The 13,196-nt window shown below is 41.3% G+C and overlaps 1 protein-coding gene across 2 annotated transcripts in view; it reads left to right on the top strand.

The window, feature by feature from the left end:
- The window catches only part of PI4K2B (phosphatidylinositol 4-kinase type 2 beta), a 73,970-nt gene that overhangs the window by 26,096 nt on the left and 34,678 nt on the right, over positions 1–13,196 (top strand). For both annotated transcript variants that reach the window (XM_033948253.1, XM_033948246.1), the window contains exons 3-5: positions 4,945–5,145; positions 6,473–6,604; positions 11,166–11,319. In XM_033948253.1, coding sequence (XP_033804144.1) covers positions 4,945–5,145; positions 6,473–6,604; positions 11,166–11,319 — 487 coding nt within the window. The remainder of the gene's footprint in view (positions 1–4,944; positions 5,146–6,472; positions 6,605–11,165; positions 11,320–13,196) is intronic.

Genomic DNA, 13,196 nt, shown 5'->3' with positions numbered 1-13,196 from the left:
ATCAGTCAAGAATATGCTGCCTGCTTGTCCTGGGATAAAGCACAGTTACTTACCGTAACAGGTGTTATCCTGGGACAGCAGGCAGATATTCTTGCATCCCACCCACCTCCCCGGGTTGGCTTCTTAGCTGGCTTATCCTAACTGGGGACTGCGCGCCTCCGTCGGGCGGGAAGGCACTCGCGCGTGCGCGGTGCGGCCTGCTAGAACTTTCCAAGTTCTTAGAGTGCAATCACTCTAAAATTGTCCATACCGGGGCTCCGTCGGTGCCGTCACCCATCAGTCAAGAATATCTGCCTGCTGTCCCTGGATAACACCTGTTACGGTAAGTAACTGTGCTAAATGGTATGTGGTCATCATCATAAGGCGTATGGGGACAGACTTAAAGATCTGTATACTTTGGAGGAAAGGGGAGAGGGGAGATATGATAGACATTTAAATACCTATTTAATGTAAATGCGCATGAGTCGAGTCTCTTTTTAATTTTAAAGGAAACTCTGCAATGAGAGGGCATAGGATGAAGTTAAGAGGTGACTTCTGGGCACTATGGACCACTGGTCTTACCCAGCAGCGGCAATTCTTATGTTATAGGCTCTGGAGTAATCTAAGGAAATACTTTTTTACAGAAAGGGTGGTAGACGCATGGAACAGTCTCCCAGAAGAGGTGGTGGAGACAGAGACTGTGTTTGAACTCAAAAGGGCCTGGGTTAGGCATGTGGGATCTCTCGGAGAGAGAAAGAGATAATGGTTACTGCATTTGGCCTTTGTCTGCCATCATGTTTCTAGATCCTTGTCATTAGCAACAGATGAATCCAGAGATGTGTGGTTTATGATCATCTCCCATCAGGTAGAGAGAGAGAGAGCATTATAGTAAGCTCCTTTGTCAGCCAGTATTCTCTATCTGCAGCAGATGGATGGATGGTCTCTCATAAGCTCCTGGTTTCATCTGCTGGACTGCTCCTGTTCTGGATTTCCCAGTTTAGTTGAACCTGGTGGCATGTAGGAACTGTGTCCACCTATTGTAGGGGCATACCTGATGGTGCTAGGTCCCTCCCTCCACATCCTCCATCATCCCTGGCCAGTGGTCACTTCCTTTATCCTTCTCACAGCTAAAAACAAACAAACAAACAAAAAGAAAACACAGCCTTTGGTAGGAGTGGGGAGTGTTTTTCTACAAACCAGTAGGACTGTATCCAGACCAGCCAGTACCTATGCAGCTAAGTTTAGTGCAGTATATTGTGGTGAGTATAACCTTGTGTTTCAATCCTGTGTTGCAGGCGAGATTGCAGTGTATTAGGGAAAATACTGTCTTTGGATTCCCTGCTCTCATGTTGCCGGGCAGGATTAGGCTCTTTCCTCCTGTCTTGAGTGGTGCTGTTTGTGGGGCCTATTTAATTGCATGGTTTCATTTTGGCATGCACCTTTTCATGCTGCATTTGTCTGGAGATCTCCCTTCTTCTGCAGTGTTTCTGGTGGTGGTCTGTAGGCCTCCACTTTACTTGCCTGTTAGGCAGTTTCCTGGTCGGGGTCCTTTTCATGAATTGCATTTATAAGATCTCAAAATATTATTCTTGTTTACTATTCTTGTGTATTTAGCTATTTGTATTTCTACTTTGAATAGATATGTCCTCGTTGTCCATCTATACCAGACATGTCTAACAGGTAGATCGTGGAGGGGTCAAAAGTAGATCACCAGACCCATTTGTCTCCATCTCTCTAGCTGTTTGTCCCTTTGCTAGGAGAGAGCTCGTGCCGGCAGATCGTCTGCCAAGGGCTTGCCGCCACTGCTGATCCTTTGTCTTTTTTTCCTGCCTGTGGGTGTAATGGGGGGTGGTTGTTTTCGTGCCAATAGTTTATGGGTACCCCAGGGGGCCGCCCCCATGCCCCACGACAATATGCCACAGGCCTGGCATCATACCTGGTCTCCTACCTCTCAGAATCACCCATTCCTGTCCCTACCCCAACACCCCCCTTAGAAGTGTGTTATCTATTCGCCCTGGCTTTACCTGAATACACATACCATATTAGTTGTGTCGAATGCTGGTCGTTGGTCGCTTTATAGTTCACTTTCATTAAATGTTTTTGGGCAGACACAACAAAGTGTCAACAATTTAGTGATTTTGGCGGGCTTTTCCAATTTTGTTCTAATTTGCCTATGCCTTGCCTTCAAATTGGTTTAAACCACTGTGACTTTTTTGCTTGCCTCTGCAATTTTATTTTGCTTAGCTTTTACGTTGATTCTACACTTCAATTTTATTTTGCCTTGCCTTTGCGTTGATTCTACACTTTGTGCAGAATTTATTAAATCGTGTGTGGTGGTATTTGAACTTGTTTGGCGGTATTTGATTTTATCTGGTTTTGCTGGACAGGTGTTTGAGTGTTTTTGATGATTGTTTGGTTGTATTTGATTATTGGTGCCAGTATAATGAATTCTTATTTTTACTTTTAGAAGTGCATGCATGTGTGGCTTTGGCATCTCCAGTCCTTGTATTACACATCATCCAGAGGTCTTCAGTTCCTGTTGATCTTTAATACTTTGGGACGGTGACAGCCAGTGTTTATACCAACTTAGCAGATTTGGCCTTCTTACATGCAGTCACCCCAGAATGATGAAGATGAGTGTTCCAAAGAAGAGCAAAACCTATCACTTCATGATGAATGGGAAATGGACTACTACTTCATCATGGTGAAAGACAAGTGTTGTCTAAATTGTAACGCCCCAGTTTCCTTGCCCAAAAAGGGTAATCTGGAACATCATTATAAGGCTCTGCATAGCAATAAGTTTGATGCTGATTTCTACCCAAAAGTGAAATTTGTAAACTGAAACTCAAAGAACTTAAATCGAAATTGGCTACTCAGAAACAGTTGATGGCAAAGCCAAGGTCACATTCGGTCAATGCAACCTTAGCATCCTTCAAGGTCAGCAAACTGATTGCAAAGAAATGCAAACCTTTCACTAAAGGGGAATTTGTAAAAGATTGTTTTCTTGAAGCAGCTGACAATCTTTTTGAAGAATTTAAAAATAAGAAAGAGATCATAGCTGCTATTTAAGATGTACAATTGTCAAGAAACACCGTTGTGCGGCGAATAGAAAAGATGTGCAGAGACAAAACTGAACAATTGTTGAAGGATGTTTCAAATTGTGTTGCTTTCTCATTCCAACTGGATGAATCTGCAGACCTTTAGAGACATAGCCCAGTTACTAGTCTTTATCTGGACAGTTTTTGAAGACTTCAGTGTTAAAGAAGAATTACTTGGAATGATTTCTTTAAAAGGGAGAACTATCGGTCAGGAAATATTCAGTTCTTTCTGTTCTTTTGTGACAAAGTGTAATCTTCCATTGCATAGATTTGTTTCCAGAACGAGACTTAGGGGTGATCGTCAATGAGAACATGAAGACTGCCAATCAAGTGGAGCAAGCTTCATCCAAGGCAAGGCAAATCATAGGTTGCATACGCAGGAGTTTCATCAGCCGTAAGCCTGAAGTCATTATGCCATTGTATAGATCCATGGTGAGGCCCCACCTGGAATACTGTGTGCAATTCTGGAGGCCGCATTACCATAAGGATGTGCTGAGACTGGAGTCGGTCCAGAGAATGGCCACCCGGATGGTCTCGGGACTCAAGGATCTCCCATACGAGGAACGGCTGGATAAGTTGCAGCTGTACTCACTCGAGGAACGCAGAGAGAGGGGTGACATGATCGAGACATTCAAGTATCTCACGGGCCGCATCGAGGTGGAAGAAGATATCTTCTTTTTCAAGGGTCCCGCAGCAACAAGGGGGCACCGTGGAAAATCAGGAGTGGGAAACTGCACGGGGACACCAGGAAATTCTTTTTCACTGAAAGGGTGGTTGATCGCTGGAATAGTCTTCCACTTCAGGTTATTGAGGCCAACAGCGTGCCTGATTTTAAGGTCAAATGGGATAGACTCGTGGGATCTATTCACAGAGAAAGGTAGGGGAGGGTCATTGGGGTGGGCAGACTAGATGGGCCGTGGCCCTTATCTGCCGTCTATTTCTATGTTTCTATCTGATGGAGCAAGAGCAATGACAGGTAAGGTTCACAGTTTCATAGCCCTCTGTAGACAACATGACGACTTCCCAGATTTCCTTTCTTACCACTGCATCATTCACCAGCAAGTTTTGGCAAGCAAGAGACTCAACACAGACTATCATGGACATCACTTTCAAAATCGTAAATTCAGTTTGTGGAAGATCACTTCAAAGATGGCTTTTCAATCTTACTCTTGATGAAGGGGCAGTGGAAATCATTTTGCACAACATCTTTTCTCACATCAAGCAGCATTATGGGGTAAAGACCTGGAACAACTGCTCGTGCCTACTACTTATAGGGAATTCAAGAAACGCCTAAAAACACATCTGTTACTGAAGTACTTAAGTAACTGACCTATACAATCTTAGTCCTCAACAAATGATCTTTAGAACTGTTATTCACTAACTCTGATTAGTGCAGCCTGATTTTAGTAACAGGAAGAGGCGGTTGGAGCATACCGTGAGTGATTTTCTGCACCCGCCGGCACCCCAGCTGCCCTCTCCTGCCTTTTGACAAATGATAAACCGTATTTGCAGTTTTTCAAAATTCACGGGGGGTCCTGGAACAGAATCCCTGCAAATTTCAGGGAAGTACTGTAGCTCCATGGTTTTCTGCTTTGTTATGAGAAATACTGGTTGACCAAGGAGCTTACCCACCTCTATGACAGAGTTCAGTTTAATGCTCTATCTCTTCCTGCTTGGTAAATGGTCATAACCCTCAGGTGTCTGGATTTATCTGCTGTGACTAAAGGAAAGAAAATGATCATGTAAGACATAATTTCTCCCTTTTATCTATGCTCTGTTTGAATTCTATTTATTAAGATTTGTATAAATTAAATTATTTGAAGTTTAAGAATATATAAATATTTTAAACTGTTTTGTCTTTGTTCAGAAAATAATTGGAGTGTTTAAGCCAAAATCTGAAGAACCTTATGGTCATTTAAACCCAAAATGGACTAAATACTTTCACAAGATCTGTTGCCCTTGCTGCTTTGGCCGTGGCTGTCTAGTTCCTAATCAGGGATATCTTTCTGAGGCTGGTGCATCCCTTGTAGACAGCAAGCTGGGCCTAGAAATAGTGCCTAAAACTAAGGTGAGAGAAAATCTTCACACTTACATTGCTGAACATAGCAAAGTTGAAAATGTCCTTTAGGTAAAGTAGAGCTGTACCAAATAGTATTTGTCCAAATAACAAATACATATAATGAGCTTTAACACAACAAATAATAAAAGAGGCAATGTGAGATCAAAGATCAAGGGCTCCTTTTATCAAGCCGTGCTAGCGGGGTTAGCGCGCACGACTTTTAATCACGTGCTAACACCCGCGCTGGCCAAAAAACTACCGCCTACTCAAGGCAGGCGTTAGCGGCTAGTGCGGCCGGTGGTTTAACACGCGTTAAACCGCTAATGCGGCTTGATAAAAGGAGCCCCAAGTGTTTATTTCAGTAAGATTTTGCCCACAGTAACTTTCACTTGTCTTCTGTTTTTATATTATTAATACTTTGAGTTTACTAATTTTTTTTTTTTTAAATGTGTGAAAGCAATAATTGCATGAAACTTCTGATATTCTTCTTAATTGGATGCCTTAAATCACAACTAAACCTCAAGCTGTCTTAACCAGCTGTTTTTGATGCATGTGGGTCATCTAAAACCTAATGTATAGTTATAGCGTTTGATGAAACAAAATGGTTTTGCAAATACAGATCTGTCCATGGGTCATTTTTGAATATGAAAAATGGCAATAGCAATCTACTGTACTGCTCTGTTTTAAATTCTTTATTCATTTTTGCATGTTACAAGTGTAGCAGATAAACTCATATGAACTTAAAAATATACATTTGATTAACTCTCATATAATACATTAAGTATAACAATTCATTACAAATTAATATTCTATAATATTTTAAATATTATGTAATAAACCTAATATTTAAATTATTCTTATTAAATAGAAAATCCTCCCCTCCCATCCCTCCCATCACAATATTACATACAAGTACCCTTACATTGAAAAAAAAAAAAGAAACTATTGATATAATCATATATTATGAAATAACAAAAATAAAACCCACCCATTTCCTTTCTAATCAAATATCTTATCTTGGGAAAAGTTAATCATTCATTACAAAAATCTGTTAATGGTCCCCAGATCTTCTGAAATTTACCAAAATATCCTTTTTGCGTTGCTATTGTACGTTCCATTTTGTATATATGACATAGAGAATTCCACCAAAAGTTGTAATTTAACCTGTCATACTTTTTCCAATTGTACTTCTCGGACAAAAAAAATTGGAGGATAACTTGACAGCTGCCTTAACTTTTATAAATATGACTTATTGATCTGTTGCTGTCAGAGAGACAATTGCAGGGAAATACATCTCACATTGTCATTCAGCTTATGACTTGTATATATTTTAAAGGTTGTCTGTCTTGTCAGTGAAACATTCAACTACAGTGCAATTGACCGTGCAAAATCGAGAGGTAAAAAATATGCATTAGAAAAAGTACCAACGTTTGGAAGAAAATTTAATCGTGTAGGACTTCCTCCCAAGGTAAGTCGCACCTATTTTGACAAGCTAAAAAAAATGCCCCAAACTATAGAAAAGATGTGAACAGAACAATAGTGTGTCATCTCTTTTTTTGTATTTAGAAAGGAAACCTGAATGGATTGAGTTTTCCAATTTTGTCTCAACAGTTTTTTGACCTTCCGATGTAATACAGTGGTACCTTAGATTACGAGCATAATACGTTCCAAGAACATGCTCGTAATCCAAAATGCTTGTTTATCAAAGCGAGTTTCCCCATAGGAAATAAAGGAAACTTGCTTTGATAGGTTCCCCTCCCCCACGAGAACCGGCATTGCTCCCCCTGAAGGCCCCCCTGTGATCCGGCACCCTCCCCCCCCGCGATCCGGCACCCCCCTGCCGCGTTTTGGCACCCCCCTGCCGCTTCTTACCGTCATCTGGGCACTGGCACCGGCATGTCCTGTGCTTGGTGCTGGTGCCCAAAGATCGGTCTCCTCTTCTGCTGGGCCTTGAGCATCTGCATTCTGAACGTGAACTCGCAGGCCTTGAGCATGCGCAGATGCTCAAGGCCCAGCAGAAGAGGAGGCTGATCTTCGGGCACCGGCACCAAACACAGGACATGCCGGTGCCGGTGCCCAGATGGTAAGAAGCGGCGGGGCGGGGGGTGCCAAATCACGGCGGGGGGTGCCCAATTGCGGTGGAGGGGGGTGCCGGATCGCGGCTGGGGGGGGCAGGATTGCGGGGGGGGGGGGGGGGGCCGGATCGCGGGGGAGGGGGAGGCGCTCGTAAATCGAGCCACACTTTTGCAAATGTTTTGCTCGTCTTGCAAAACACTCGCAAGGTGCACTCGTAAACCGAGGTACCACTGTACTTGTTTTATATATACAACATGTATAGGCTTGGTAACCATCAAATATAGTTTACAATGATAAAGATATTTAAGGCGATCCTTAAGGATCAAGGTAAGTAAGAATAAAACTGAGAAGTGTGTAAAAGTGAAGCAAGAGGACAAGCAAGACATGCTATTCTCACATGTAGGTGATGTGTGTCATGCATAGAGCCCTGGTACCTACGTTACCCAGCATTCTTACATTTTCTAGGAGCTTTTTAGCAGGCCCAATCATGATGTTCAAGTATCTTCCTGTCCATCTAACCCATGCAGGACCCTTAGTTTTGTTTCTTCTACAAAGCTGTTGTGTGACTTTATTAGTTTGTTTTTCTTGACCTTTCTGCTTTTAATTGCTGAATGTGACCTACCTATTTTTGTTGCTGCCCCTTTGAGTTCATTTTGTCACTTTTGAAGTTTCCTTTTATTTTTCTGCGTTCACGGCCTTTGTGAGCTTGGGCTCCTGGTTGCAGGCTTTGGGGTCTAAGGGGATGGAAAGGGAGGAACAATATTTATTTACATATTTATATGCGACATGATCCAAAGTTCTCAGCAGTTCACAATTAGAACATACATAATACATTTCTCACACAAGTACATGTACACAAAAAAAATTATAATTCTCTTAATCATACATATATAAACTTAATGTGTGTCAGAGGATGGTTGATCATGTTAAATCTGTTTTATTGAGTGTTTCAATAAATATGAACAAAGTAGCAATAACAATACAGTCTATTTTTGTATTTTGTTACTGAGGTGACATTGCATAGAGTCATCTGCCGTGATCTCTTTGAAAAAACCCGGAATATGAATAATTAACATTTTCTCTGCCTTTCAGTGTGCTTTGTGGTTTTTTTAAATTTTATTGTTGGTAGATCATTTTGACTTAGTCATTATAAAAGTAGCTCGCAAGCCCATAAAGTGTGGGCACCCCTGCTCAAGGGTAGCATTTTCAGAAATGCTCCCAGTTCCATGCACAGGACCCAAGAGGCAGGCAGAGCTCCAAAGTAGAGAGTGATATGGGGACAGAATTTGTCCCCATCCTCGTGGTTAACCACAAGAAACCATCCCCATGTCATTCTTTAAGGAGAGAGGGAAGAATCAGAGTATGAATGGGGACAACCACTGACCCTCAAGCCTTGTATTGAAGAATGCTGGTGTAGAAGGACTGAGGTTGAGATAGACACTAAAGAATAGAAACATGATGGAAGATAAAGGCCAAATAGCTCATACAGTCTGCCCATCCGCAGTTACCATTATTTATTCCTCTCTAAGAAATCCCATATGCCTATCCCAAGCTTTCTTGAATTCAGACACAATCTCTGTCTCCACCACCTCTTCCAGGAGACTTTTACGGATCTGCTACTCTTTCTGTAAAAATGTATTTCCTTAGATTACTCCTGAGCCGATCACCTCTTAACTTCATCCTATGCCCTCTCATTCCAGAGCTTCCTTTCAAATGAAAGAGACTCGATTCATGTGCATTTATGCCACTTAGGTATTTAAACGTCTCTATCATATCTCCCCTCTCTTGGGATGGTTTAGTCTCAGGGTATGGATGAGACAATGGTGCAGGGAAGAGAGATTTAGATAGAAAATAAGCAACTTTCTGGGAAAGGGGGAGCCTATTCTGAAAGGATGAACTCAACCTTAACCGTGATGGAACCAAGATTCTAGTGCTAACATTTAAAAATGAAATAGAGCCGCTTTTAAACAGATGGGGGGAAAGATGACAGTCACCCAGGAGCAGATGGTTCAGTGTGGAGTATCCTTGAAGGAAAATTTTTCTCATCTAGTTTCACTTTTCAATCTGTTTCTCATAAAATTCCCTCGCTACTAAATTATTCATTCTGGCTTATTTAAACAGTATCTGATTTATAAATCAACAAACACTAGCTATGCCAGAATAAAATTTTTTTAAAAAGTCCCCATTGCAGATTCTCAGTTTTGAGAATTTACATCTGCTGTCTATATTTTAATTGATGTAACCAGGACTTGAGAAATAAAAGTATAAATATTAGGACTGCTCAAGAATACTTCCATGGTCTTCTTATATGCTTATATATGCTTGTATTGCTTGATTTTTGAAATTCTTTAGAAATGTGAGACTGTCACCAACAGGTCTTGGGAAAGCTTGATTTGCTTTGTTGGTGGATAGTATGAGGTTTATAATTGAAACAGAAATATGTCTAAAAACCCACCCAAATTGGCAATTGGACAACCTAAGATAGGTCATCCAAGTGCTGATAATTGAAATGGGTTTTTAGATGTATGCAGAAACTTTTTAGACCTCTGAATGCCACTGTGCGCCCAGATCTCAAAGGGGCATTTTTGGAGAAGTGGTTATGGTTGGATGTGGGCCAACCTAGACTTAAGTCGTCCTGCAGGAATAATCGAAAGTTTGATAAGACTGCCTCGAGGGACAGTCTCTTCTATTGTTAACCGCATTGAACTTCCATGGTATTGCGGTATACAAGAATAAAGTTATTATTATTATTATTATATACATACAAGGGCTGCATTTTGATTAATTGTGGTTAATGGCAGGGCATAGCCAGCATTACATGAGGGGGGGGGGGCACACATTTCCTCTCCCCACATTAGGCATCATAACTTTTCTGGTGGGGATGCTGAAGCTCCACCAGTCAAAGAAATCCATTGCGAAAGCTACCTCTTTGTGCTGCCTCAAGATCAAGGAAGTCAGCAGGGTGCCTCAAGCTGTGATGCTGGCGCTCCTCGAGCACTCCCCAAACATGCTTGGCTCATTCATGCTCCTAAGGTAGTATGAGGGAAAAGGGGGCAGTTCAAGTAGTAGATTTCTTTGGCTTAACAGTGCTTCAGCTATCCCACCAGCCATTGAACAAATATTGCAGCTTTGGAGGTGGGCTAAGCACGAGGCAGGGGGGACCCAGGTGTCCCCAATATCTTCCTTTCTCCTGCCTTCAGGTCCAATTCTGCCTCTGTCTGTTTCCAATTGTTTCTGTCTCTCTCTGCCCTCTAGTCCCAGATCCAATTTTCTCTCTCACCGCTCTCCACTCCTCAGGTCCAGCTTTCTTAAGTCCTTTTCCCCTAGCTTAACATGTAGTCTTCAGCCCTGCAGCCGTATGCAACCCACCCCTTTCTGATGTACTAAGGCTGCTGCTGGCCGCAGGGCCAAATATTGACAGCATGGTAAGACAGTTGTATTCGCTATGCAGGCAAACTGGGAAAATCCCTTCTCTTCAGAATCACAGGTCTTTGGAACGACCTTACTACCCCGCTGCGGAACCTGGGCTCCCTCCAATTATTCCGCAAGCAACTAAAAACCTGGCTTTTCACTAAAATGTAATTCTATCCCCCCTTACTCTTCTCTTCTATATATATTTTTTTTCCTTCTCTTCCTATATTTTAAGTTCTTGTAAACCGTGTCGAGCTCCACAACATCCGTGGAGATGATGCGGTATATAAACTTAAGGTTTAGTTTAGTTTAGTTTGTAGGAGGGAGCATTGATCTGTGTTGGGGTGTTAAGCCACAGTAGGGATGGGGACATTGAACTGTGCCTGGGTGCATTGAGAAGAGATGCTGGACTGGGAGGAGTGGAGGAGAGGAAGGCGTGAAAGTGGACTGCATGTGGTTAAATATTAATAACAATTAATTAACATGTTAAAATATATACATACTGTATATATACATATTTACCAGTATTGGTTTTTTTACAGATTGGCTCCTTCCAACTGTTCGTTGAAGGATACAAAGAAGCTGATTATTGGCTCAGGAAATTTGAAACTGATCCTTTACCTGAGAATACCAGAAAACAACTTCAGTCTCAGTTTGAGAGATTAGTTATCTTGGATTATGTCATTAGAAACACAGGTATTTAATATGCTGAACCTTATTGTCCTTAGTTTATACATGTAAGGACATGCTGTTTCTTCAAACCTATTTGCTATGGATATACATTCACTTTGTTAAATTAGTAAAATTCAGCAAACTGAGTGAACCAAAAATCTATTCATGTTTGGCAGCTGTTATAGTCTACAGGGGCCATGAAAAGAGCACTAGTGTTTGCTTGGCTGTTATGAAGGCTAAATGGGGATTATACACATCATCCTTGGGAGGAGAGACTAGACTTGCAGCTGAAGCCAAAGGTCCTGCATAGTTATGTAAAAGCCAGTGAATAATTAACCTTTGGGCAGGAGAATGACAAGCCCCTGGAGGAGCCTATTGGACCATCATTTGTTCTCATGCTGGGCCAGTGGTCTCTCTTAAGGGAATGTCTTGTTGCTTATTGCTAGAGGATAATTCTTCACTGGCATTTACTTTGCCTATAAGTCCCTGCTTTTGAAGGTCATGGGTTTAATCCCAGGTGCTTAACAGTTAAAGTGGAGTCACTTTGGGAAAAGGAGAAACAGAAGCCACTTGACTGTGCTGGAACTGTTTGCCAAATAGCCAGTCAAAGCCATTCCAATCCTCATTTCAAAAACCCATGGCTTTTGCTGTGCTAAATCTGAGACCAGCACATTTCCTTATCTGTATTTCAGAGGAAGAGAAGCTTCAGTTAAGGAAAGTGTAAACTTCAGAGAGAAAATGGGTGAAAAATGATCAGACTTAGATGGAGAGAAAGCAAAGAGTACATGCAAGGCTCAGTGATTTGAGTGTTTGTGTCGGGGAAAAGTCATACTCTATGGTGCTGAGCAGATAGACTCCATAGAGCCAAAAGAACTTCCTTCAAAGAATGGTAAAAAGATCTGAATGAAGAAAATAAGAAGCAACATATGCACTGGTAGGTTAGATGCAAAGCAGTGATAAAGAAGATCAAAAAAGAATATGAAGAAAAACTTGTCAAAAAGGCAAAAACACATAGTAACAACTTTTTCAGGTATATCAAAAGCATATAGCCTGTGAGGGACTGTTAGATCATCAAAGAGCAAAAAGGGTACTTAGGGAGGATAGGACCATAGTGGAGAGACTGAATTAATTATTTGCTTCTGTCTTTATGGAAGAAGATGTAGGATCTACCTAAACTGGAAATGTTTTTCAAGGGTGATGCGGAGAACTGAAAGAGATCTTAGTGAACTTGGAAGATGTACTGAGACAAATTGACAAGTTAAAAAGTGATAAATCATCTGGACCAGATAGTAGACATCCCAGAGTACTGAAAGAACCCAACTCAAACATGAAATTGCTAATCTGCTGTTAGTGGTCTGTAACCTATTGCTAAAATCATCTGGAGTACCTGAAGATTAGAGGGTGGCTCCATTACTAATGCTAAGTCAATCCGTTGGATTTTCAGTTTACGCTTACGCTGACGATATTCAGCTTCTCCATCCTTTAGACCCAATAAATACAAATGAAATATACAATATCAATCAAAAATTAGGGAAAATTAGTGACTGACTAAGCAGTAATATGTTGTCCCTGAACATTCCAGAGACCAAAACAATGCTTTTTTCATGGAAGGATGGTATATCTTTATCTTCCTCATTATGCATCAATGACACGCGTCAGACAGTTACATCGGTCAAAATTCTCGGAGTTGTTATCAATCAAAAACTAAGATATTATGATCAAATTAGTGCAGTGTTAAAACATTGTTTCTGGAGATTGCGCATGATTCATTCACTGACGAACTTTCTTGAGCCATCTTCTCTGAACATACTGATTCATTCTCTGGAAATTTCTAAGCTCGATTATTGTAATTTGCTATACAAGGGTATCTTGCAAAAGCTACTGAAACAGCTTCAAATAAC

This window comes from Geotrypetes seraphini, chromosome 1 (assembly GCF_902459505.1).
Source record: "Geotrypetes seraphini chromosome 1, aGeoSer1.1, whole genome shotgun sequence".
In the NCBI taxonomy this organism is placed as follows: domain Eukaryota; kingdom Metazoa; phylum Chordata; class Amphibia; order Gymnophiona; family Dermophiidae; genus Geotrypetes; species Geotrypetes seraphini.
Note: the sequence above shows the minus strand (reverse complement) of the source record. Positions and strands in the feature narration are given on the sequence as shown.